This window comes from Urocampus carinirostris, chromosome 13 (assembly GCF_059441175.1).
Source record: "Urocampus carinirostris isolate Australia breed hairy pipefish chromosome 13, RoL_Ucar_1.0, whole genome shotgun sequence".
Taxonomy (NCBI): Eukaryota; Metazoa; Chordata; class Actinopteri; order Syngnathiformes; family Syngnathidae; genus Urocampus; species Urocampus carinirostris.
Window position 1 is genome coordinate 22,769,547 of NC_142361.1, and position 27,496 is coordinate 22,797,042.

Consider the following 27,496-nt stretch of genomic DNA (forward strand, 5'->3'; position numbering starts at 1 on the left):
TTATTTGCATCTGATTTTATACAGAACAGTACAGTTGACCCCCTGGTTGTGGTGTCCCCACCTGAAGATGTTTTCAGGTTAAGTTGTGGCATAGGATGTTTTTTCGGACCTCAGTTATGGGATTTTCACCACCGTATAACCAACAAAACGTCATCCCTAGCCTACAATGTTTCCACATTATGATGTGGAATGCAATGTTTTTTTGGCCCTCCGACGGCATTTACCCCACAATAGAGCGTTCCTAGCTTATGATATTTTCAGGTGACAATGTTTTTTCGTTATGGCATTGACTGCATCAATAACATCTAAAAAAAAACGGTGTCCCTGGCTTACCATGCTTATCATTACGATGGGAAGTAAGACGTTTGTTACCAAACCCTCGTTACGGCTTTGTCCCCAACATACAACATCAACGAAAGATATTCTTTTACATTGCGAAAAACTTGCAAACTTCAAATTTTGCAGTGTTCGTTTGCATGACTGCGCGAATTATATGATTCATACGTCTCAGAGATACTTGTCTTATATTGGTCAACGTCATAAGATGCTGTTTTGTTATTGGTTTGCATCAAGTCTTCACAAAGTTGAGGATAAGCTATTGGCTGAACTCCCTGCCGCAATACTTCCTCTCTTCCCTGAGTTCAGAATCTCGCGTAACAAGCTTTATTTTGTTTAGCTATTGGACTCAAGACTTTCAGTAATGATAAAGGGAGAAGCAAAACATGATAACGATAGAAACGAAGCTTGCAATTTTCAAGAAATACGAAGAAGGGATACGGATCATTTATCTGCAGAGGAATAAGGACGTAACAAATCGACAATCGGGCCGAGAATAAGGAGACGATAAGAGACCAAAAAAAGAATTCTAAGTGCATGACAAACCTTGCAGGGAAGTTTTTAAACCTGTTTTAATTTTATTCTGCTGCCTCCCCTCCTCCGCATCCACCCATTACTCCACTGTAACAGCTCAAGTCACATCATACAATGGGTACAAACATTACATTTGTCCTTCATATTTATTTATGTTATTTAATCATAGGCACATACTGTATATTACATATACGTAGTATTTACTATATACTATGATGTTACTAATGGTTGATATGTATATACACAATTTCAATGTTTTTACCTGGGCCACCGGGGGTCCGGAATAAGTTTTCATCCCCAGCAATAAGGCAATTTCACTTTGCAATGCCTACCTCAGAACAGATTAATGTTGTATCCCAGGGGTATACTGTAAGACAAATCTCCTTTTTTTTTTTTTTTTTTAAACCTAGCATTTCGCACCTTTGCCAATGACTAAAAACAAATCAAAGTGGCTTAATCCCAGCAGGAAATGTCCCTTCACCCTCAGGCTACAACGCTCAAGGACACGTACAAGGCCATGGTTGTTTTATCTGCGCTAAACTTGGCTAGAGGGGAAAAAATGGGCAGAGACTCAGGTGGGAGCTGTTTGGTTGCTGTGTATGGGAAAATTCGGAAGACGAGTGTCAGACGAACCCATGTGGACAGAAATTTGGCTTGCAAATAAAAGGCAACACACGGCCTGCAAAAGGGACAAAGAGGCTAAACAAGGAACATAATTTTATGCGGTGCATTGATTACACTACAAAACTTTCTTGGTTCAGGAAGCGATAGGTCAACACATCTTAAATAATTAGAAGAGAAATGTTTCAAATAAAATCAGAGAAAGGCTTGACATGGAAAATCATATTCTTTTACACTTAAGAACAGCAGTAGCTTAACTAAAGAGTGTCTGAACTTACCTTTCCATCATAGCGTTTGACAACAAACTGATCGAGACCAAGATCTGAGAAAATGAAAAAGGAAAATACTTTCAGTTACATGGAGAGAGACACATTTATTATTTCCAAAATGTGATGCATTACAGCAAGACTGACTACCAATGGCAATATTATTCTAGCTCAGGAGATCATTGATGTGTATGAGTGAATACTAATGGTCATCAATAAACCATTTCCATGTAGCAAATTGTTTGTGAAAGAATCATGGGAAGTCACATCCGAGACGTGCATCCGTTCCTCATCTACTCCTCTTTGCAGCTTTAGAATACAAGGCTTGTACGAACAGAAAAGGAAGATGGTATTCTTTATATATATATATATATATATATATATACATATATATATATATATATACATACATATATATACACTTCAATCAAATGGATGACATTATATGGCTTTGATTATCAATTATCATTGCATTTCAAAAGAAATACAAAGGATACAAAAGAACTCCAATACTATCCACAGGTTTTAAGTTCCCAACTGAGCAAAATTGAGTACAGGTAAACGTGTGTAAAATTTATACCAATACAGTAGACCATCTAGATACAGTGTCGCTGCATTGATACATTTATTACTTAACAGTGTGGAATAAGGTGTTTTTTTCGGACCCTCTTTATAGCATTTTACTCACTATATGAAAACAGCTTCAAATTATTTTGCATACCCGAAAATTTATAAAATTCAAACTTTGCAGAGTTGGTGCATATGACACAGTTATGTCTCCAAGATGCCTGTCCGCAATTGGTTGACGTCATATCAAAGGCAGATTTGCTATTGATTGAACTACCTCCCACATTGCCTTTCCGTCTCTACATTCTGTTTTAAAATCACAAGTGTTTCATAAAGACAGCGTGTCGGCAATATAATGTATTTTGTGCTGTATTTATTTGCTATGAGGCTGGAGAGAGAAGCAAAAACATGATAATCATCGAAACAAATATTGCGAATATCGAGAAATACAAAGAAGGCACACAAATGGCTACCCTCGCTAAGTCGCATGGCCGTTACTAATCGACAGTCAAAAATAAGTATGGGATAAAAGAAATGAAATCTACAACGATCATGACAATCCTCGCCATTTTTCTTCGAGTATGAAATTTGTCATAAAGGTTATGTGCAGGAAGTTCTTGTACATACGATTGTGAGGAATGAAAACCTTTTTTTTATAACCAACAGAATGAAAAAAATTGGCCATGGGCAATCAGTCGTGATGGTTACAGTTTGGATATAATAAATGTCTTGTAATAAGAAAAAGGATGTGGGTGTTAGTATGTCAAGTTTTCTTTAGGAACAACAGCGCAAAAACAATCGGTACAATTCTATTTTTTGTCAATCAAACTAAGGAAGCTCTTACAAGGAGTATTGTGCACATAAAACTCATTGCAACCATGACACGTTTACCACATATTTAATTCAAAATATAAATGACAAGCATTATTCCCCCCAGCTCTTTTCTGGAAATGCAAGACACTCAGAAGCAAACCTCTTCAAAGCCAAACCCAGAAGAGGAGAAATTACAGAGAGAACCTAAGAGACATATTTCATGAAAAGACTAATTTCTGTGTAAAAAATCTCAGCTTTGAGGATGTCTGAAAAGTGACTCACTCTCTGGCTGTTTCTCGTTGGGTGTGATGGAGCGTATAAAGTCCTGGGGGGTCATGTAGACCTCAGCATCTCCATGCTCACCGATGATCTTCAAGGTTGCGAAATAGCGGAAAATTTTGTCTGGCGTGGAGTAGGCTCGTATTCGGTTTTCATATTCCATCACCTGCCAAAATAATAAAAGCACCACTGTAAATAAGGTAATGACTTTTATAATTCTTTTTTCTGTGATAGAAGTAGACATAAAGGATACGGCGTCACCGTCTTATGTTGTTTCACTTTGGAATGAGATGGGTTTTTTGCCCCCTCTTTAAGGAGTTCCCCCCACTATACGACATCAAAAACAATTTTTTTCGGGTACCAAAAAAATGGTGTTACTTCTCTAAAAATGCCTGCCTGATATTGGTTAACGTAATATAACTCGCTGGTCTGATATTAGTTTGTGTCACGGTATCATGAAAAAGATATATGCTATTGACAGGGATCAGAATGGAGATTTTCATTTTCAGCTGAAATAGCCAGGGTCCAGGGGCCGCAGGCCCCGGCCAGGTCCAGGGCGGTGCCCGGTTCGGGGCTCAGGTGGGCTGTGCCCCCCTGAAGCCAACAGCATTTATCTTATTTGCTATGTGAAAATTGCACTAGAATGAATTAAATCCAACAAAACAGAAACCATGTATTATATATATATATATATATATATATATATAAAAAAAAAAGGAGCGCCATGTTTGAGAAAGCCAATGCTCTGAACAAAAGCTCCGCTGATTGGTTATCAGCGAACCTATCGACCAATGGTAGGAGTCGATCTATTTGTTAGCTAAACCACGTTGTGTGTTATAGATCTAATGCGCTGCGCTTCTTTTTGCCGATTTTTCTCGCGATCTCTAACTGCTAACTTGGGGTGATGAAACAGTCACGTATCATACCTCACCCCCCCAAAATATTTTCTCATCGAATTTAGACGATTTACGGGAATGACCTTTGGGGTTCAAAAAAAGCAGAAATCCGCGGATCCGCGGAAAATTATGATCCCTGTATTGACTGAACTACCTCCTACAATGCCTTTCTCTTCATTCAGTTTAGAATTTCATGCGCTTGGTAAACCTTGCGAGTCGCAGATTCAATAGTGTATTTTTGGTACTGAATTTATTCATTCTGTGTCCAAGGGTTTGCAGTCATGCTAAAGGGAGAAGCAAAAACACAATGACCATGGAAACGAAGCTTGTGATTATCAAGGAACACGAACAAGACATACAGAATGCTACCCTTGCAAGATTGCATGGCCATAATCAATCGGCGATTAGTGGACTTTTATTAAAGATAAAGAGGTGATTAAAGCAAGGAAATCTTCTAAAGACAGGAAAATACTGGCAAGTGGAAATTCTGTTTCATTTTAAGTCTGCCATTGCAGTCTCTTTCCCCTTCTCTGCATCCACCTGCTAGTTTACACGACCCGCTCATGTTAGTCTAAAGATAAAATAAATGTCATTTTTTATATAATATTATTTAACAAAATGCATGAGTATTACGCATAAAAAGTAGTCAATGTATACAATTTTGTTATTTTAATGTGTTTATCTGCGATCCCAGGTGTTCGGAAGGTAACAACTGCCATAGGTTTTAATCCCCTGCAATATGGCAATTTCACCTTGCGATCTCCACTTTAGAACAAATGAATTGTTTATCCCGGGATCTTCTGTAATGTGCAGAAGAACCTCATCCAAATAGCAAATTCAACACAAACCCCTAACACCCGGATAGCAATAATAATGTATCCAACAAGCAACAGCCTGTTTATATTTGTGTTGAAATAAACACCCTCATTTTTACAAAATGCGGTAAAGTGGAGCAACATTGCAGCACCTCTCACAAAGCAGCAGCTGTTCAGGGAGACAGGCAGTTATTTTTTCACACTGAATGACTGAGTGGACTATTCACACACCGTGGGGAAAAACAATGTTCAGATTGAACTTTCTTAGGTTGTAACACACTCTGATTTAATAAAGACATGAGAGAGCCAAAAACCCCAATGTTTGTTCACAGTGTTTACCGGACGTTTCATCGGGAAGATCCAAGCAGGGTCGAAGGAACAAATGCTGTGAGTGAGGGGATATAGGATGGAGATGACAGAAACGCTTTGGTTGCAATGCAATGACTCTCTTCTGTGTTGCTTGAGGCTATGGCTTGCTCAGCTCCACCAGTTGAAAATAGAAATGCTCTCTAGTCTAGAAGACCCAATTAGTTGTCTGGCACACCATTACCGTTATATAGCATTTGCACATTTGTAAACAGAAAAGCAGAACGTAAGACGGGAAGATATGGGGAAATTGCAAATGGACTTGTGTTTTCTTGACAATATACAATAATACACCACTAGAAGTTGGGTTGCCCTTACGACAACCGTTTTTCTTTGATAGGTCATCGTGTTAAAAATGTAATACAAAGCTAAAAACAAATGTAAGATCATTACGATAGATATTTTTGTGTATATTTGCGTTTTATTTGAAAACCTCAATGAAATAATACTACCGAATCACGGGCCTGAGTGACTTTCACTTGCATTAGAATCAGTGGAAGGCAAGTGACATTCAAGGACGAGGCAGGATCAGTAAAAGATAACCATAGGAGCAAGCCTCAGGCTGCAGCCACATGGCTAACAGAAGTGGCTAGAGAAGGAGACAGGTGAAAAAGTGGAAGGTGGTTGAATCCTGAGACTCAGCGACCATAACAGTCAGGGCTCAGCTGCAGAATGGAAGTGGTCTTTAAGTGCAAAAACCACCACAGAGACAAGGTAACTTTGAAAAATCGTCATTCGGGCTTCAGTTGTAAAAAATGGCAAATATCTACACATCGTTAAAAAAAGAATTGTGCTTGATTACAGGTGGTTTTGTTTCATCTTTTAGTCAAGGAGTTTACAAAAATAATGAGGTATTTTTACACCATTAGGGCTCGCTATGCACAATGGGGTTATAAGACAGTTTCATCATTCGACATTCTCGCATATGTTTTTGCAATATGTGTCCAACAATTTTAATCATTTTTTCCTACAATTTGTGAGCAGTAAACAAAACCCATTATTTTTCTGCCTTGTCACCCGCTCACCAATTAACAGTCCTGTTATTTATGCCAACAGAATTCCAAGCTGATTACCTTAGTAAAACCCTCAGTCAAAACATCCTGATATAGCATATTGAATATTGATTTCTCCAGGCGTTTTCTAAACCATTCTTGGAGGGAATCAAACAGGAAAATAACAGATTGCCGGGGGATTGACGGTTTATCGATTACCTTGCGGTCACGGAATCCAGAGCGCTGCTTCTTTTTTTTCCCTTCTCCGCTTTCACTCTTGGTCTCGTCATCACTGGCTTCCACCGATTTTTCGGAGTCAGAGTCACTTGACAAAACATCTTCGCCATCTTGAGGCTGGGATTGTCGGACTGATGGCCCTGCATCCGCATATGCTCTAGTTTTAAACAACAGAAAGATTAAAAGCAAGAGAAAAACGGTAGGGAATTCTTATTACAAATATAGTTGCACTAGTCAAGTCAGGTTCATTGTATCGCCCTTTATCACAAGGAGCCTCAAAGGGCTGCACTAAACAGGTATAATAGTCCCCCTGGTTATGGCATCTCCACCTAACATTTTCACTTTACAGTGTGAAATGAGATCTTTTTTGCCCCCTCTTTTTGGCATTTTTTTCGACGTAGCAAAATAATTATCTAGCGTGCCCAAAAAGGATAATAATTAAACTTTGTACGTATGTAGTTGCGTCTATTAATATAAAATGCTGGTCTGCTTTTGGTTTGCGTCTAGGCATCATAAAAAATCTGATGATATTGGCTGAACTAGCGACTTTCTCTCACTTTCAGTTCGGAATCTTGTGTGTTTACGATATACATATACCATGTTGTATTTTGCAGTGGCACCAAAAGCAAGAAGCAAAAACATGATGAGCATTGAACCAAAGCTTGAAATTGTCCAAAGATTCAAAAAAGGCACACTACCTTCGCTAAGTTGCAGGGCCGCAACCAATCGACGATTGAATTACTAAAAATAAAGAAGTGATTAAAGCATTGAAACATTCTAGGGGCATGGCAGTCTTCACAAAAGGAAGTATGAAAATCGGTTTACTTTGAAAAGTATTGTATGTTACTTGATAATGAACATGTATATCACTAGTACTTACTATATACTATTTGGTTATTTTAATATTTTCATCTGGGTTTTGGAATGCATTAGCAGATTGCCATAGGTTTCGATCCTCCGGTATACGGCAATTTCGCTTTTCAATCCCCACCTCAAAAGGCATTCGTGTCTTACCCCAAAGGTCTTCTGTATATGAAGAATTACGTGAATTCCAAAAAAGGAAGTGGTAAATTGTCCTTTTAAAACATTGTTTACCACAACCAAACCACACACCATCACTTTTCTATCACAATTGAAAAATGACAAAATAACGGTGAACTGACACAGTCTGGGGTACGCTGAATAATAATGGGGCTTAATGAGATACAAACAGCACAGTGGCTCGGGTGAAAGCCTGGAAACACCTCATGGTGTCATCCATCATGCTGGCCCCTGCAACCGCGTTATTGTACACTTCGGGGATCTTGTGTCAGCATTCCAATACCCTTTTTACCGTTTTGTCTTTAACAAACAACTGCCTTCTTAGCAATAAAAACAGCGTGTGCATGGGGACTAATCGGTAGAAAAGAAGATGATTTGCCGTTTAATTTACTGTGGCGTTGTGCTATACACCTAAGAATATAAACTTATGAGTGTGCAATTTAGGAAGGGGGGACTCAGCCAAGAAATATGTGGAATTAGAGCAAAAAAAATATCTTTGAAGAATTAGAGATGCGCGAAAATAAACATTTTGGTGACAAACTGACTAAATGTCACACACAAAGTTTACAAATTAACTACAGCGTAATTGTAGTAAATAAGATTTGTAGTGCTAGCATGCAAACATTAGCCAAAGACTGACCGGTGCCTAGCAAAAATATGCAAGCAGAGGGAAACAAAACTTTGAGTAAATCTCTTGTAGATTAAAACTTGGAACATTGGCCGGTGTACCAGCCAGCTTCACATGGCTTACCTCACCTTAGACGTAAGGTCATCACCATAGTTCTTTTGGAAGATTTTTTACGTTTTTATTTTTTTCTAATGGCAAAAACCAAAAATACACTTGTTGTCATTTTTACCAGAAAGAATTTTGGCGCCCAAATTTCGGGGCATGTGTATTAAAAAATACGAGCAAAATCAGTTTGATCATGACACTTGTGCTAAAAAAAAAAATTAATCTTTCACAGTCTCGCTGCTACACGGATTTACAACATGCATTACGTTATATATTCTGATTGGCTCAACAGTCTCTAAGAGAGTAAGAATGAAAAAAATGATTACAGGCAAAGGGTACCATATTTCCATTAGTTAAACAGATTATCTGACCTTTAAAAAGGGTTTGATATTTGGTTTTAATGAATAATAGAATATTTATTTGAATACTTAATTCTACTACACAAAGGTCCCCAACGTAACATCTGAGATAAACGAGGGGTCACTGTATATTAAAAGGCCAAAGGAAATAACAAGAAATGAAACTGGCACAGCATTCTGTCCCCTAACATTTCCTAATGATATTGAAATGTTTTATCCATCTATCCATTTATTTTGTGATATAACCTTGATGTGAGGTAACAAAATTCAGTATGAGCATTTTCATACACACAACTTGGGCCAGTCTACACACACTACCTAGTAAAGGATACCCATTTATCTGAATATTCGTTTTTTATATTACTTTTTTCTTTTATTGCATGTTCATTCTGGAATGTCACATTAAATTGATCTGTGAACAATGTACACTACGTTGTAATCAACGACAACAAAGATAGTTCTAATCTACTTTATTAATACCTTTTCCAGAGCAATCCAGCACTTGCAGACACACCAGTTACCCCGACCAGAGCTGCCAACATCAGCCTCCTTTGAGAAGATCCTCTCACTGCCCCACTGTGGTATCGCCGAGACAGTTGCGAAACGCCAACCATCGCGGCGGACAGCGCCCGCAGGCGGAACATTCTGCAGAAAAGAAGCATGTGAAAATCAATTGGCACCAACTCTTACTTCGCTTTGCTTTGTTGGGGTATGGAGCTTTTCATTGAAATTGTATGATTCTGTGCTTCAGGAAGGAAATGTATCAATTGAAGTTAAAAAAATACAGTATTATCTTGATTTTCAAGGTTAATCCATTTTCACTCATACGGGATTCTTTTCTGCTGGAAAGCACATTCGGACTTGTAGTGCATTCTCAACCTCCACGGCGAAAGTACTGCAATCCATATATAGAGGATGTAACAGTTGTATCCATCCATATTTAGTGTAAGTCTATGCTTGTGTCAAACCACATACAAGCACATCTTGCAAACAGACGTGATGCAGCAATGAAGTCTACTTTAGGAGCAAGAGCAATCAAGCACGGTACTTAGTTAATTTAAATGTTTGAGATGACTGAAATTGTATTTTAATTAATGTCAAAAGTTAAATGGAGAAACGTCTACTTTCGTGATGACATCACTTGTGCTTTCCCCTGAGTGGATCGTTTACAAACTACATGCATAAGAGGTTGTTCGATTGTCACTAATCATCGTTCTGATTTCTTCAATCAGCGCCAACCAAACAGAAGGCAGATCTCTAATTGGTTTGAGTGTTCAGGTGAAATTTCGCTATGAATGCAAAAATCTGAACTAATGAATACATTTAAAAAATCTGCGATGCACTAAGGATGCGAAAGTCAAACCGTAATATAGACATGAAATGAAATGAAATGATCTGCATTTATATAGCGCTTTTCAAGTCAATGACTTCCCAAAGCGCTTTACATTGTGCTTCACATTTCCCAATAGCGGCCGTGATCTGTGCAGCCATGTAAGGCGCTAACCTGCTTATTGGGGGTATTGGGGTTTCAGTATCTTACCCAAGGACACTTCGGCATGTAACACGGACAAGCCGGGATTCGAACTGGGATCCCTTAATCCTAAAACGATCGCTCTACCTCCTGAGCTACAGCCGCCCCAAACAGGGTACACTGCACAATTTTAAAAGTGAATTCCAACCTCGAGCAACTTTAACTGAAAAAAGTGTTTACCTATTGCAGTTCAGTGGTAACTTTCACAGCAACAATTATCAAATGAAATGTCCTTGAATTAATTATTGCCAGAAGATGAAGCATTTGATGATCCCCTGTGGGAGGTTTCATGAATAAAGCACAGGATTGTACTCAAATGAAGCATCACGAGAACTGACAAGTGTCGATGTCCTGTTGGTAGTTACTGTCAAACTAAAGATGTGAACTAAATAGAGCTCCCCAAAAATATACAAACACAACATTTGGATACTAAGAGCTAAGAATTTCAAACAAAACACATGAAAAATAATGTTCGCCTTTAGGGATTTTGATTTATTAATGCTTAGGAAAGAGATCTTTGCTGTATCCGTTCATAGTCTAAGAATATGAACTGACAAAACGACACAAATAAGCAGACAGGTCAAGCATGAATAATAGACAAAAGTTAGAGGCAAAATAAATGATATATTTTCCTTCAATAGATCTTTCTCCAGCAGCCAAATTTGACACGAGTCAACTGAACAGGAAAGTGTTTAATCTGCTGTCTTACAGGCTGCAAAACATTTTGCAAACTTTGCTTCGTGTTAAATTTTCAGTTTTTTTCCTAGTAAAGGCAAAAATACTTTGCAAGTCTAAGCCCAGTAAAAGCACATAAGCCTCTCGTCACACCTTGTTAAGCTCACCCAGGCAAGCATGAGCAGGTTTGTGGCTCGTCTTTAAGCAATGCTAAATATTTATATATATTTTAAAATATTTTCAAACGCTATGTCATTAAACTTACGAGCCCAAAATGACCTGCATTTTCAAGCCATAAATAAAAATAGACGTAAGTATAGGTGAACGGTTTCAATTGTTGTTAGTAATCTTAAATATTACTTGTGTACATATGAAACCGAAGAACCTAAGCTGTATATTTACATTAAGCATCAACTTTAGAGTTGATTCTTTGCCTGGATTTGGATATACCAATCTTAACTCACTCGCGTCTTCTGCCACAGAACAGAAAAAAAGCAGCTGCGTATTCATTCATCCATTCCTGCAGTCAACTCCTGATTCAACATTGTATCATTTCCAGCTGGCACAGCACTAAAATGCTTTGTCTCATAGAAACTAATTTAATTAAACAAAACCAAGAAACTGATAAAACTGAAAAATATGGGGATGGCTGCACTGACACAAAAGCTCCTAACACAAGTTTTCTACACATGACTATTCAATTATGCGATTGCACTGAAGGAGCCAGGTCGTGCACAAACTCTATTCCCAAGTGAAAGTCAGTTTCGCGTGCCTTGCCTCACCTTAGACGAAGCATTGTCCTCTTTGGAAGTGTAAAGTTTAAACTTTAGTAAACACTCAAAAAAAGGACACAAGATACAAACTGATTTTGAACTTGGAAGGGGGACAGGGAGAGAAACCCTCTATTATTACAAAGCAGGACAGCCATATCAATGGTCTCGTTTGCCCGCGTCCCTGCGTCCTAGACACATCATTTTTGCTGGGGACGCGTAGTGTCAAATCAACGTGCGTCCCCGGGACGCAACTTTTTTGACACAAAATTGTCATTATTACCCAATTACTTTTTTTTTAAACAAAAATTTACCGCACTCCAAACTTTTCGGCAGGCAGATACGCCATTGTTGTTTTGGTCTCGCGGTTCGAGTTTTCGTCTGCACGCCGATCTCGGCAAACAAGATCTCGTTGCTTAGAGATTACGTAATTGTTGTGGTGGTTGTCGTTGAGTGAAAGATAAGTATGCTTCCGAAAAAACAGTTAGTATTAGGTGCAAATCAACACAAAATTGGTAATTTTTTCAGTGTCAGTAATAAGTCGAAACATAATGCAGAAAGTGATAACAACGGCAATAATTCCGGCACGAAAAAAGGATAAATTCTTCAGAAGATCGCGAAGGCAAGAAAAACACGTGTGTTGAAGCGAACGATTCGACGAAAGAAAATAAAAAAATACTCCTAGCAAGAAAAGGACTTTTCTGCCAAAATGAACTAAATTATATTCCTGGTTACGCTATGAGGAGGATGATAATGGAGGCTACATGTTCTGTGATGCGTGTACCCAGCGTGACGAAAAAAATGGATTGCATAAATCATTTCGCAATGCGAACTTTCAGAAAAGCACATTAGATCGCCACAACGACAATAAAAACCACAAATTAGCTATGGAAATTCCGTTGCTGCAGGAAGAGAGAGGCAAGTATGAACAGATACGACATCCAAAAGAAAGACTTGGCCATGCTTTCACTGCTAAAAATAGCTAAGTGGATGGCAGTATTTTCAGTATTTTGTATATGTACAATATTGTGAACTGAAAAATCTGAAGTGATAACTGCTTTGTATTACCAATTAACTGTGATGATTAAAACTGAATGAAAATATAGATTAATATTTCAGCAATATTATTTTGTTGAATGTACAATATTGGGAACTGAAAAATCTGAAGTGATAACTGCTTTGTATTACCAATTAACTGATGATTACAACTGAATGAAAATATAGATTTATATAATTATTTCAGCAATATTATTTTGTATAATTCACAATATTGTTGTGAACTGAAAAATTTTGAAGTGATAACTGATATGTATTACCAATAAACTGTGATGATTAAAACGGAATGAATATATAGATTTATATAATATATATGTTGCCGATTTACCATTTCAACCTCGATAACACTAAATTTTGGGGACCCATAGATCTCTGTTGGGACCCATAGTTTTTGAGCATGCGAGTCCCAGGACCAATCACTTTTCAGAGGTAAAATGAACACTGCCATATCGGGTGTGGATATCAAAGAACAGCAAGATGATTGGCCGATGGTGATAATGATGTAATCGTCAAAAGAACCAACAATAGTGCACAACAATAGTCAAAATAAGGAATTGCCATTCCCTTTTGCATGTGTCCAATATTAAAAACAGAATAAACGTATCAGGAAGCCTTTTTTATTTTTTATTTTTCTTTGTGCTGAAACTGAAAATGAACTTTTGGTCATTTTGGGTGGAAAAACATATTTAACACTGAAAATTTGGTCCATCCCTATTAAAAATAGTAGCAAAATTATTTTGAATAAGGACACCAGCTGCCACGGCGTAAAACAGCTTGGTCTCCTACAAACTCAAATTTAACAACCAATATACTCCCCTGTCCATTACTACACAAAACATTGGATTGCTGCACCGCCACAAAACGGTCCAAATACAATTTTTTACACCCCAACTGGTCACTTCATCCTATTGCTCTGGCATACTATATGTGAAACCTTTTCTCACAAACCTTTAAAACACTCTTTGATGTTGAGAATATTGGTGCTTTTCAAAATAAACTGCTTCAGTTCACTGATTTTCTAAAACGCTTATCTTCACTAGCTTGGACAAAAGAGTCAGTGATAAATGACAGCAACAAGCATGACTATTACATGTATTGTTTTGCTAAAAACATCCTTGGCACAACCCTAAACAAGAATGTGATCAGAATGCTTGACAATATCAAAATCACCTGATGCATCACAAATGAGCCAAATAGTATTTTGTACAAGTTAAAAAGTACAGTTTTTATTGTGAAATCCCAAATTGTATGACATTTCTTCCACTGTGTAACTGATGATAGACACAAAGACATATAAATATAATATAAACATCCACAAGAAGATGACACAAATCAAATGTGGGAAGTTAATAGTGCAAGGATGCACATAACTAATTGTTTCATTTAATGATTTGCCAATTTAGAGGTGGTTCAAAATCCTGGGAAAGGATCAGCTGTTGCAAGATGTTTAGAAAGTTAGAAAAACAAAACAAAAACAAGCAAAAAAAGAAGATATGAGTGAAATGATGATGTTTTAGATGCAAGGTTGCAATTAATTTAAAATCAATAACTTTATACTAAAATTGAAATGAAAACGGAAATAAAATCTTGGTCACTTCTCAACTGTCTTAAAACTTTTCATTTTTAATGAATATATAATAAGCAGGTAAGCGCCTTGCATGGCTGACTCCCTATTGGTGTGTGAGAGTGTGTGTGAATGGGTAAGAGTGAAGCACATTGTAAAGCGCTTTGGGAGGTCTTCGTTGACTTGAAAAGCGCTATATAAATGCAGACCATTTACCATTTTGCTGTTTTAAGACATAACTCCAACATCCCCTCTTAAATATAAAAATATCATGTACCATTACGCTATTAACTAAGACAAAATAAAATGATAAATGGCTTATCGTATTTCAGATGGCATTTAAAGAATTCAGAACGAATGAGTTTTGCCAAACGACTAAAATAAGAATATTGCACAGCCAATATAATATCATGCGTAGTAATTGCACAGCATCATTTCATGTTACAACTTTTTAAGCGTCAAACCCAGCGTGTTTGCGATACCAAATCAGATGAGTTATTCCCAATAAAGTAGGCATTTAGTAATAACAATACAAAGCTCTTTTCAATCGTAGGAACCTTGCCTCGAATGGATCACAATATTATGCGAAAATATGACAGCTAGCGATAGCAAGCTAACCATCACGTAATAAAACAAGTCGTTTCACTCTTTTCGATGAAATTAAAAACTCAAGTAAGCAAGACGAGACGGTACTCACGCGAATAACAGCGAAAAACGCTCAGGCTGGAATAAAAACGTCCTCCGTGTTTCAGAGCGTATATTTAAACCAGACTGCCTTAAAAAAAATTGATGCAGAGCCCAGAGCAAAAGCACACTTCCGAGTTCTAAGATGACGTCAGCTAGGAGGCGCGGTTTCATCCAAAAGAGACTACAGTACTGTATAAAACTAGTTTTTTTGCATACATTTGAAATGATATGTTGGCATTATTTTGCACAAGTGGCAAAATAAATAATTGCACTCTCTGTCCAGATACAAATGAGGATTCTGTGTCTGAGAAAATACACTTTAAAATACCTAATGTAAGTTAGACGGTCGATTGGTCAAAATAAAGAGATGAACGGTTTGTTTGAAGTTTTTACTACAGAATATCCCGGGCTCAAAGGAACTACAAAACAATGACTGTAGTAATTCACAATGTAAAAAACTAAGTTGGCCTACCATCGCTCTGTTAGATTATTAAAATAGGTCACTGAGCATGTTGTCACCATAACAATAGTTTTCTAGATATATTATGTTTATTATTTAATCATCACAGCATTTCTACAAGAATAAAAGTACTGATTTAATTGTTATAAATGCACTTATGTCCATCCACATATTTGACTTAAGTATTTCCCTGCTGTATCCTTTCATATCAGTACTTCCCCAGCAATGGTTTTCTGCCCATATCTTATCATACAACCTTCAAAATATAGCGGAGCCCAGTTTTAACAAAGGCCTCTTGCATGAGATCTGAGGGGTTTTTTTTGCCTGTTGAAGTTTCATGTTCCAATTTTGCAAATCCACACCACTTTCCTATAAAAACTGTGGTAAACAATTTTCGATCCCCTTTTGACTGTGAGAACTGTCTCCAGACCAGCCCAGCCCAGGGTACTGTGTTTTATCTTTATTTTGAAACTTTGTAATAAATGTCTTCAACTGCGTTGCTTCTCTCCAGATCTATTTTTCAAAGTCAGAATACTCTGTCTTTCAGAAGGACCGGAACAGAACAGGAAACCCCAGAGCGTTCGTTACATTCTTTATCTAGGGAAGCGTACAGGGCTAGCGGGAGACGCGATGGCTGTCGGACGTCAGCAGCGGAGCCGGGAAGAAAGCTTCGGAACACGTAGCCAAATGGAGTGCGGAAGTCTAGCAGGTTTACCGGGACTGGAGAGAAGATCGTAGCGTGGAGGCAGGCAGAATCAGGAAAACAGATCAAGATGGAACAGGTAACCAGGAGAGTCATACAGGGTACAAACGTAATCCTCAGACGAAGATGTCTAGGCGTAGCGTGCTTAAGAAGGGAAAATTAGCCAATCAGAGGGCGTCCACGTGATTGCTCCAGGTGACTCGAGTTAATAATCACGACACTGTCTGGTCCCGGAAAAGAACGCACCGAGACATCGGAATATCCTTTCGCTTTAAGTTTTTATACAAAAAGTCCATAAACTCATCATAAATGTATTATGCATTTGTTACAAAGCTACTGGACTGTCTCAGAAAATTAGAATATTGTGATAAAGTTCTTTATTTTCTGTAATGCAATTAAAAAAACAAAAATGTCATACATTCTGGATTCATTACACATCAACTGAACTATTTCAAGCCTTTTATTATTTTAATATTGCTGAATTTGGCTTACAGCTTAAGAAAACTCAAAAATCCTATCTCAAAATATTAGAATATCATGAAAAAGTATACAAGTGGGCTATTCAACTAATCACCTGAATCATCTAATTAACTCGAAACACCTTGCGAGGGTTTCCTGAGCCTTAAAAACACTCAGCTTGGTTCAGTAAACTAAATCACTGCTGATCTGACTGCTGTCCAGAGGACCATCATTGATACCCTCCATCAGGAGGGTAAGACACAAAAAGAAATTTCTCAAAGAGCAGGCTGTTCACAGAGTGCAGTTTCAAAGCATATCCACAAAAAGTCTGTTGGAAGGGAAAAATGTGGCCGGAAACGCTGCACAACCAAGAGAGATGACCGCAGCCTTAACAAAATTGTGAAGAAGAGCCGCTTCCAGAATTTGAGGGAGCTTCAAAGACAGTGGGCTGAAGCTGGAGTCCAGGTATCAAAAGCCACAGTTCACAGACGTGTCCGGGAAATGGGCTACAATAGCCATATTCCCATGGTCAAGCCACTTCTGAACTCAAGACAACGGAAGAAGCGTCTGACTTGGGCTATGGAGAAGAAGCACTGGACAGTTGCAGAGTGGTCCAAAGTCTTCTTTTCAGACGAAAGCAAGTTTTGCATTTCATTTGGAAGTCAAGGCGCCAGAGTCTGGAGAAAGGCTGGAGAAGAGCAAAATCCAAGTTGCTTGAAATCCAGTGTGAAGTTCCCACAGTCAGCAATGGTTTGGGGAGCCATGTCAGCTGCTGGTGTTGGTCCACTGTGTTTCATCAAGTCCAGAGTAAATGCAACTGTGCACCAAGAGATTTTAGAGCACTACATGCTTCCATCTGCTGAAAAGCTCTATGGAGATGAGTATTTCATTTTCCAGCATGATCTAGCACCTGCTCACAGTGCCAAAACCACCAGTAACTGGTGCACTGACCATGGCATCACTGTCCTTGATTGGCCTGCTAATTCCCCTGACCTGAACCCCATCGAGAATTTGTGGGGTATAGTTAAGAAGAAGATGAAAGACACCGGACCTACAAATGCAAATGAGCTGAAGGCCGCTATCGAAGCATCCTGGGCATCAATAACTTCTCAGCAATGCCACAGGCTGATTGCCTCCATGCCCCGCCGGATTGATGCAGTAATCCGTGCAAAAGGATTCCCAACCAAGTACTGAGTGCATCAATGGACATTTTCAAATGTTTGATTTAGTTTTGCTGTTATAAAATTATTTTTTTTTACTTGGTCTGAGGAAGTATTCTAATATTTTGAGATAGGATTTTTGAGTTTTTTTCAGCTGTAAGCCAAAATCAGCAATATTCAAATAATAAAATGCTTGAAATAGTTCAGTTGATGTGTAATGAATCCAGAATGTATGACATTTTTGTTTTTTTAATTGCATTACAGAAAATAAAGAACTTTATCACAATATTCTAATTTTCTGAGACAGTCCAGTAAACATTAAGCACATAAAGGGATCCCACAGTTAAATAGAGCACTGTCCTATTTAAGATAGTCTTGTCATCCTCGGGGGAGTCTAGCTCAAGGCGCTCAACCTTTGCCTGAGGGGATCAATTGTATTTTGTTGACAGATAAGAGTTGGAGTTTGCTTGATGTGATAGATTTAAAGAAATATGTTCGTAGACCTAACAATGGCGCCCAAGGTCACTTCTGGCTACAACATAAAACACAACTGAAATTACATAACTAAGACTAAATGTGTTAAGAGATTACGAATAAAGAAAGTATACAATCATGACTGAATAGGGGCACTAAATTTTTCAATGTTACAATAGTAACATTTGAAGTACAGCACAACAATTTTTATTGTCACATATATAGACTGATTCAAAATGTTAGAAGTGACAAGATTGGATAGATTGAGAAATTAAAATTGTTAGAGAAAGAACTGGAGTAGCAGCAAAACTGAGCAATCTTGTTGAGGAGACAGTACCCGGTTGGTTTGGACACATGGAGAGAATGTATAAGGAGAAAATGTTTACTTCTACAGAGCAGAAGTAAATGGCAGGAGACCAAGAGGAAGGCCGCGATTGACTTGGATGGATTGTGTTATGAGTGCACTGCAGGAAAGAGGTCTAAATGTAGTGGAAGCTAGAGCTCTTGTTGGTGAGAGGTGTTGTGAAAATATAGTGGGATGTATAGACGTGTTCTAAGGGATGGGCAGGGCACCTGTATGATACAACAGGGGTAAACCAGAGAAAGCTGTCGGGCCCTGCTGTTGAACAGAAGAGTGTGTTGTGTCACCCTAACCTGAGTGACCTGGTGACTTTCTTGTGTCCCGTTTCATCTGGAGGGACGAAAGCATAACCAACTTGGGTGCCGAGGTGCTTAACTGATTTGGGTATTTGGCTATGGTCAAATTTGTTGTGTTTTTTGCTATTTTTTCCCTTTTTTCTTTTCTCTGTTTTTATGAATGTGTTTGTCTTGCTGTTGGTCAATCCTCTCAAGGGATATGACCAGGGTAGATAGATAGATAGATAGATAGATAGATAGATAGATAGATAGATAGATAGATAGATAGATAGATAGATAGATAGATAGATAGATAGATAGATAGATAGATAGATAGATAGATAGATAGATAGATAGATAGATAGATAGATAGATAGATAGATAGATAGATAGATAGATAGATAGATAGATAGATAGATAGATAGATAGATGGATTTATCTCTAAGTTCTCAGTAAGTTTGACTAAAAGTAGCTGAGTAAATTACAGCCTATAACCTCTTTCATCATTAAAAGAACAAATTTGCACCATTAATCCATCCAACAGAAACCTCAAGCTCTATTAACCATAACCTTCTTAATTATACAAGAAGGAAATGGACCATCTATCACAGTCTAACAGATTATTACTAAAACAGAACCAATCCCCCACCCTTCCAAAAATTCTAAATGGTCGGCCAGGCACATTTGCAAATTATAGCGAGCCTTCAGGCAAAATTCAATTTGGTTAAGGTTAAAGCTTTTTATTTCTGACTGTTTTCTAAATTTAGAAGACATTTTTAAATAATCAGGTTATTTCTAAGAATTAAATCAACCTACTGGTATTTAAAATGTTAGGATCCGACACGTTGCCTTCAGCCAGAGAGCCCCAACCCAGGGGTAGATGGCGGAACTGCGCACAGCTGCGTCCAGTCTCCATATCCCAGTTTTTCATTATCCCTGGTCTTTATATTGATCATCATTGCTATGTCAGGTTTGTTTTTGCTACACGTTTCGGTTTTGGAGCTTTTTTTGTTGTTTTATGCCTAATTGATTCATTTTGTTTGTCTATTACTTTGTTCTTTGTTATCAAATGTGATCAAAGCTCCCTGGATTGGAGTCCACTCGCAAAACAAAAATAATAATAATAATAATTTCCTTGTATTGTCATTCTGTGTAACAATGTACACAGAACGAAATGTCGATTGCACCTGACCCGTTGTAGCGAGCCGATGCAGCCGCAGCCAACAGAGGGCGCCGCCGACCACTTTTTAAGTCTTAGGAATGACTCGGCCGGGGCGCGAACCACCGACCTCCCAGTCTCAAAGCAGGCGCCTTACCATCTAGGCTACTGAGCTGGTAAGCTAAAGACAGTTTAATGGATGTCTTTTTCACATGTTTTTCTTAGTGAAGATTTTCCTTTTGGTTGACATTGCACGAAAAGGAGTGTTTTTGTGAGGTCAAAACCTAAATTGAATAAATTATTCAATAATCCCGTGTTCCCTTTTAGGTCACTGTTAACTGACACCCTTTTGAGGGTGGTAACAAGTTCATAAAAAGAACAAAAGAACAAAAAATGAGGGGAGCCGAGGAATTCAGATTCCTAGATTAACTATAAACTTTTAAACAGGTCAGTTCAACACACGAAATGACATGAAGGTTATCACATTCTGTTTCATTTTATCCATCTTACAGCAAGCTTCAATTTCTTTGAAAAAAAAAATCCAGGAACAGAAATCCTCCATTTATTGTGCGGAACTGGATCATCACATTTTGTCCTACTTCCTTCTTGCGGTTTATTGGGATTTATCGATAAAACATACATTACAGCAGTGAAAATGGAGCCAGGCTTCTTTCTATTGCAGGTTTGTGATCTATACAGATAATAAGATTTGATGCACTTTTGATATAATAATCCATGAAAAAAGATGCCAGAGCTTGGGCTTTTGTGGTTATGAGTAACTTATTCATACAGTTAGACAAAAATTCTACTGATAGATGGACACATATGTAGAAAGACAAGGAAAAAATATGTTTAATCACAAAACCCAGGTATAAAGTCACAAAAAAAACAAAAACGATCAAACAAGAAACAAAGCTGTGATTACTATGACTATGGGTTATGCTATCATAGCAGTCAAAAGCTAGGGATAATGAAAGAAAGTGTCATGATGTCTGATTACATTCACCTGTGCCCGCTCGTTTGGATTGGTTCCCTGTCCTACTTAAGTTCAGTCCTTTCACTCGCCTGTTGTCAGTCCGTCAGCGAACCTCTGTTTTCACAAGGCAAGCATTTTTTGACTCTGACTCCCGTCGGTCCCGTTTTTGACCCGTTTTCCACCCGTCCGTTCGTGATTTCCCCGTTTGTCTCCTGCTACGACCCGTTTTTTGACCCCGACCACATTTTGATCTCCCATCCTGGCTAACGCCCCGTTTTTTTGACCCCGATCATGTTCTGATCTCCACTTCCGCATTCGGAACACGTTCCGATTCTATGAGCGGCTTGCTTCCCGCGTCCAGCAAGCACCGGATCTCGGGCGCTGCCTTTCCTCTATATCTCAATAAACTTGTGATTAACGTGCACATTTGGGTCCTACTTCCGTTCTGGTCGTGACAGAAAGTAGATAGATAGATAGATAGATAGATAGATAGATAGATAGATAGATAGATAGATAGATAGATAGATAGATAGATAGATAGATAGATAGATAGATAGATAGATAGATAGATAGATAGATAGATAGATAGATAGATAGATAGATAGATAGATAGATAGATACTTTATTCATCCCGTAGGGAAATTCACAAGTATGAAGAGAAAGGAAGCTGGAATGTGCAGTTCCACCTCCCACCCCCAGTTGGCGCCCTATCGGGGATGGTGGCTTGCCAGATCCTGGCATCTACTGCCATATTTCCGGTATCAAATTGTGTGATAATTTTCGTATTGTAATAGATCAACTTGTTATGTGGCCTGAAAAGGACATGGTATGTTATTTAGCCCTTCAAGGTGGTATATAAAACACCATTCTAAATAACAATGAAAAATTCACGAGCTATCATATAAACAAGCTATTTATAGAATTAAAGTAAAGAAATTATAATTTATTTTTCTTAACATGAGCCAGACCTAAGGGTAAGTCACATTATTGTCAACCATGTTGCTTCTATGGTTACCCAAAAGCTTTAAAAAGGCTGGGCAAAAAATGAGAAGTAAATTGGAATGTTTTGGTCCCTTTGAGTGTCTGTAGTATGTATTCTGTATTGTGCTTTTCAACAATTATACAGCAACATGTAGTGATCAAATCCTGGAACATAATCATAAGAAATTCACAATATTGATATTTGATGTAATAAAATATAATAAGTAAAATGTAAAATGTGCCTGTTATTATTCTCCAGGCCAGAGGTGGGAGTCATGAGTAAAAAATCTGTAGATCAAATTGTGATTACATCAAATATATCAAACAAAATAATTTATTCGGTTCTATGAGCTTATATCTATGGAAATGTTTGATTAAACGAGTGGTTGGCTTTCCATTCTGGTTGATTGCTTTCGACCGAGGCTTATCCAAGTAATTCCACCTCTTTATTCCACTACTATAACGTTGTAATTATAAAAACCTTCAATCAAGGTGACTCTTTAACCTGATTGGTCAAAGGAACAATTCCGTTCTTGATAAAGATCATTACACCGGACACACATTACCGTTTCTAAAGGTCTTTGATAGATAAGATTGAAAGGGTATAGCAGTAGGCAGAATATGCAATCTGATCTATAATAAAATTGAAATAAAATAATCTTGATGTGTTAAATCTTCTTTTATAAAGAAGGTGACTGGTCCTTTTTTATCTTGAGAGCTGCATGCTTAATCTTTCAACAGTGCGAACTGGGCAGCAATAGCTTGTTTATCTGTAAGACCTCGGGTTTTCAAACCAAACCACCATTGATAGTATCCTGCTAAAAACAAAATAGAAGGTTTATTAATTTTTGTATTTTTTATTTTAAAGTTGCCAATCTGCTTCCTATACCATTGAAGAACCCTTTAGTGTAGAAACACACCCTGCCCATTCCGGTTCAAAAGGCGTATTACTGTTTGCACGGTCCTTTTTTGTCCTTTCCTCGCATGCTAGGGTGTGTAACAAGCTTATCTGAGTGTCGTGTGAAAGAAAATACACTTCGATGGGTCAACTAAACATCCTTGCTGGAATATAATCCCCGTTTTAATTCCAATTGTAACAGCTGTGTGCACCTGCGACGGCTTTTAGCCGGGTCGCCCTGTCATATAAACACTACAATGAAACCTGATCCGCAGAATGTCTCTGTGCACCGATGAAAGATGGTTTATCTATAAAGACACACACTGAAAGGACACTCCAGTTTCACTGGGCACCTTGCCATGCTTTGGGCACAAGACTTTTTGTGGGCATGTAGACAAAAATCATACACTTTGTTTATACAGTTTGCATTTGTCATTGAAAATAACGCATGATATGCAGTGGTAACACGGGTAGAGTCAAGTTTGGAAATTGTCAGGTTCCAGTGGGGGCTGAAAAGCCCATTCCATAAAAATAGACACAAAATAAGATTTTAGAAAATGTTTTATTTGGAGAAAACGATTTGGTATTGAGTAGTGCACGGAAACAGAACAACAAAGTTTACTAGGATTTCCAGAGTTCACATACTTACTTGTGGATAAAACAACTAGTTCCTACACCAACAAGATCATTTAGAAACATGAAAGGAAAAACTGTCATGATCCTGTCTGTTGCCCTCTGATTACCCTCATCTGCACTCACCCTTTCAGCCCCAGCTGCCACTTGTGTCCTAATTATCCCTCTCCCTATCTAAGTGCTTCCTCTCTGGTCACTTTTTTACAGTCCGTCAGCGTACTTCAGTTCATGCAAGGCAAGCACTTTTGATTCTGGCTCCTAGTTTGATGCCCACCTGTTCCTGCATCCCGCGACCTGCCTGCCCACCTCGTCTTTCTGCCTGATTGCTTCCCGATTATCTCCGGTTCCCTAAATTGCTTTGATCACCGACCACGCTTCGTTCTCCTGTCCCGGCTACCCGACTTGCTCCAATCCACGATCCCTCTCTGCTCTCCGGCCCTGGCTGTCCGCCTCGCCACCTGTTACAGGCCGCAGGGGCTTCCTATTCCACCTGCCCAGCGAGCACCAGAAAGCTGTTTTTTCCTCTCTCCCTGATTCCCCCCGATCCCTTGATAAAGTGGTATGTGAAACGGTACGCATTTGGGTCCTCTGTTTGACGTGGTATGTTTGAACTCTAACTGAGCAAAACATGAAAGGAGCAACTGAACAAAACACAAAAGGATGCGGACTCACATATAGAAATACTGCATAATGTTCATACACCAACAAGCTAAAACAAAACAAGGACATGAGAGAAAGACAACAAAGGCGGCACAGTGGTTAGCGCATGTGCGGCACAGTTCTGAGGTCGTGGGAACCTTGCGTGGGTTCAAATCCAGCTCCCGGCCTTACTGTGCGGAGTTTGTATGTTCTCCCCGTGCTTGCGTGGGTTTCCTCCGGGCACACTGGTTTCCTCCCACATTCCAAAGACATGCATTTCAGGTGAATTGGCCGGTCCAAATTGTCCCTAGGTGTAACTGAGCGAATGAGTTGTCTGTCCCCGTGTGCCCTGCGATTGGCTGGCAACAAGTTGAGGGTGTCCCCTGCCCACTGCCTGTTGATTGCTGGGAAGGGCTCCAGCACCCCCGCGACCCTACTGAGGATAAGCGGTGAAGCTAATAAGATGAGATGAATCTGAAAAAAAACATGAAAGCACGAAGACACAGCAAACACACTCACGTCTAGAACAACTCCATACTGTTCCTGCACCCACCAGCTCCAACAGGACAAAAACATGAAAGAAAGACAATGTGGTATGTGTTAAAACTCTAACTAAAACACTAACAGTAACTAACTAACTAAAACAGAAGCAAATGAACAAAACATATAACTTGAGGATCCAGCAAATATATTTATGAATAGAAATACTACATCATGTACCTACACTAACCAGTTATAACAAAACAAAATATGAAATTAGGACACCAAACGATATAATGGAACTCCAACTGAACAACAAAACATGAAGGAAAACACAAGGCCTGATAGTGGTTCTAACGAAACAAAACATAGAAGGACAAGGACCCAGGGACCATATTCATTCTTGGATATAACAACTTCATAACCTTTCAACACCGCACAACCCTACCGAAACAACATGAAAGAAAGATAACGCAGAATAAGTTAACAACACCTACTTACACTGAACAAGAGAGGAAGACAATGCAGAAAATTTTGGGTAACTAATTAACTCTAACTGAACAAAATGTATAAGAAGACGACACATCATATATATACAGACATTGATTTTTTAAAAAAGATCCTTATATACTCTTGAGGACTCTTTGAGACATCATATCTTTAAGACACAACATGACAGGAATTAGTCTTTTGTTAAATCAATTTTATATTTCACTTAGTCAATACAAATAAAAAGCTTGCAGGACACCAACACTAAGTTTTAAATCCATCCATCCATCCATTATCTGCACTGCTTATCCTCAGAAGGGTCGCGGGGGTGCTGGAGCCCATCCCAGCTGTATCCGGGCAGTGGGCAGGGGACACCCTGGACTGGTTGCCAGCCAGTCGCAGGGCACACAGAGACATACAATCCGTTCACAACCCTGAACAATTTGGACCGGCCAATTAACCTGACATGCATGTTTTGGGACTGTGGGAGGAAACCGGAGTGCCGGGAGGAAACCCACGCAAGCACGGGGAGAACATGCAAAATCCACACAGGAGGTTCAATCTCATGACCTTAGAACTGTGCCGCACATGCGCTAACCACTGCGCCGCCGTGCTGCCCCCAAGTTTTAAATCTAATGGAAAAAATGCATACCATCTAGTATCTGCTACTACTACTACTACTATGTTGTGCTCATTTCGCAGTGATTTTTCCCGCCTTAGACATTACAGTGTGATCTAGTGGTCAAACATCACACATTGTACCTTTGAGGTCGAATGGTTTCAAAAAAGATGCAAGTAGAGTTCTCCTGTAAATGTGTCACAAAGTACTGCTGCCCCCAAGTTTTAAATCTAATAGAAAAAATGCATACCATCTAGTATCACTACATCTCATCTCATCTTATTAGCTGCACCGCTTATCCTAAATAGGGTCGCGGGAGTGCTGGAGCCCATTCCAGCAATCATCGGGCAGTGGGCAGGGGACACCCTGAACTGGTTGCCAGCCAATCGCAGGGCACACAGGGACAGACAACTCGCTCGCCCATTCACACCTAGGGACAATTTGAACAGGCCAATCCACCTGAAATGCATGTCTTTGGAATGTGGGAGGAAACCGGAGTGCCCGGAGAAAACCCACGCAAGCACGGGGAGAACATACAAACTCCGCACAGGAAGTCCAGTAGCTGGATTTGAACCCACACAGGAGGTTCCCAAGACCTTAGAACTGTGCCGTACACGCGCTAACCACTGCGCTGCCGTGCTGCCCTCTGGTATCACTAATTTCCTTTAATTATACAAAACGATTCAGGTGGCGTGTCTCATAATCCACATGTAATGAACTATAAAGCACGCAAATATAAATAGAACATCTGTCTCTCAGTCATTCTGGATCTGAGTTAGTCTTTCTGGGGTTTAAACCTTCTGATTTATCCGTGTATGATATTTTTTTTATAATTTTATATTTTATATCTCGCATTTAGGGGTTGTGTGGTAAAATTGCCCTATAGCGGGGGATAGAAATATATGGTTCTCTGTTTTGAACCCCTGGTGTTCCCAGATAAAAAAAAGCAACATAGTATGTGGTATGTGCTACTTATGGGGAATGTACGTGCATTTGATTGAATAACAAATGCTGTACATGTAAAGGAAAAATGACATTATGACTTTGGTTGAGTAGAGTAGCGGGCGGATGCAAGTGATAGCAACAGTGGATTAAAATGAGATTCATTTAAAACCTTCCACTTACAAAGATTGCCATGCATCTAGAACATTTCCTTGCTTGAAGCGTCTTATTTTTAATAATAGTCCCGTTCGTTTGTTGGTCAAGTTCGTATTCCTTAGCGAGGGTAACTATGATGGTAACTATGCGTGTGCCTTCTTGGTAATTGCAGGCTTCGTTTCTATGCTTATCATGTTTTTGCTTCTCCCTTAAATAAACGCAATAGAAAAAAATACAGTATCGCCTACTTGCTAAGGGAATTTAGCCTATGGCGAAGTGATGCAGTGGCATATACTAATAGCAAACAGGCATCTTAAAAACATTAATTGTCGTTTGTAGTGAGATAAACCATGTAAAGTGGTTCTTGAGACTCCTTGTAATTAAGGGCGTCACAAATAAACATGACTTGACTTAAAAGGTATTCATTGTTATCTGTTTTTCTTCCTTTGACTAATAAAGGTATGGCATATCTTGTGGTCAAAGATCAAATTCAA

General features: G+C 38.8%; 1 protein-coding gene across 2 annotated transcripts in view; it reads right to left on the reverse strand.

The window, feature by feature from the left end:
- Window positions 1–15,287, reverse strand: part of micu1 (mitochondrial calcium uptake 1) — a 35,254-nt gene extending 19,967 nt beyond the window's left edge. For both annotated transcript variants that reach the window (XM_088351088.1, XM_088351087.1), the window contains exons 1-5: window positions 15,149–15,287; window positions 9,336–9,500; window positions 6,705–6,879; window positions 3,420–3,582; window positions 1,770–1,813 (exon numbers count right to left, since the gene is read on the reverse strand). In XM_088351088.1, coding sequence (XP_088207214.1) covers window positions 1,770–1,813; window positions 3,420–3,582; window positions 6,705–6,879; window positions 9,336–9,499 — 546 coding nt within the window. In that variant the 5' untranslated portion in view covers window position 9,500; window positions 15,149–15,287. The remainder of the gene's footprint in view (window positions 1–1,769; window positions 1,814–3,419; window positions 3,583–6,704; window positions 6,880–9,335; window positions 9,501–15,148) is intronic.
- Window positions 15,288–27,496: the final 12,209 nt, after the last annotated feature.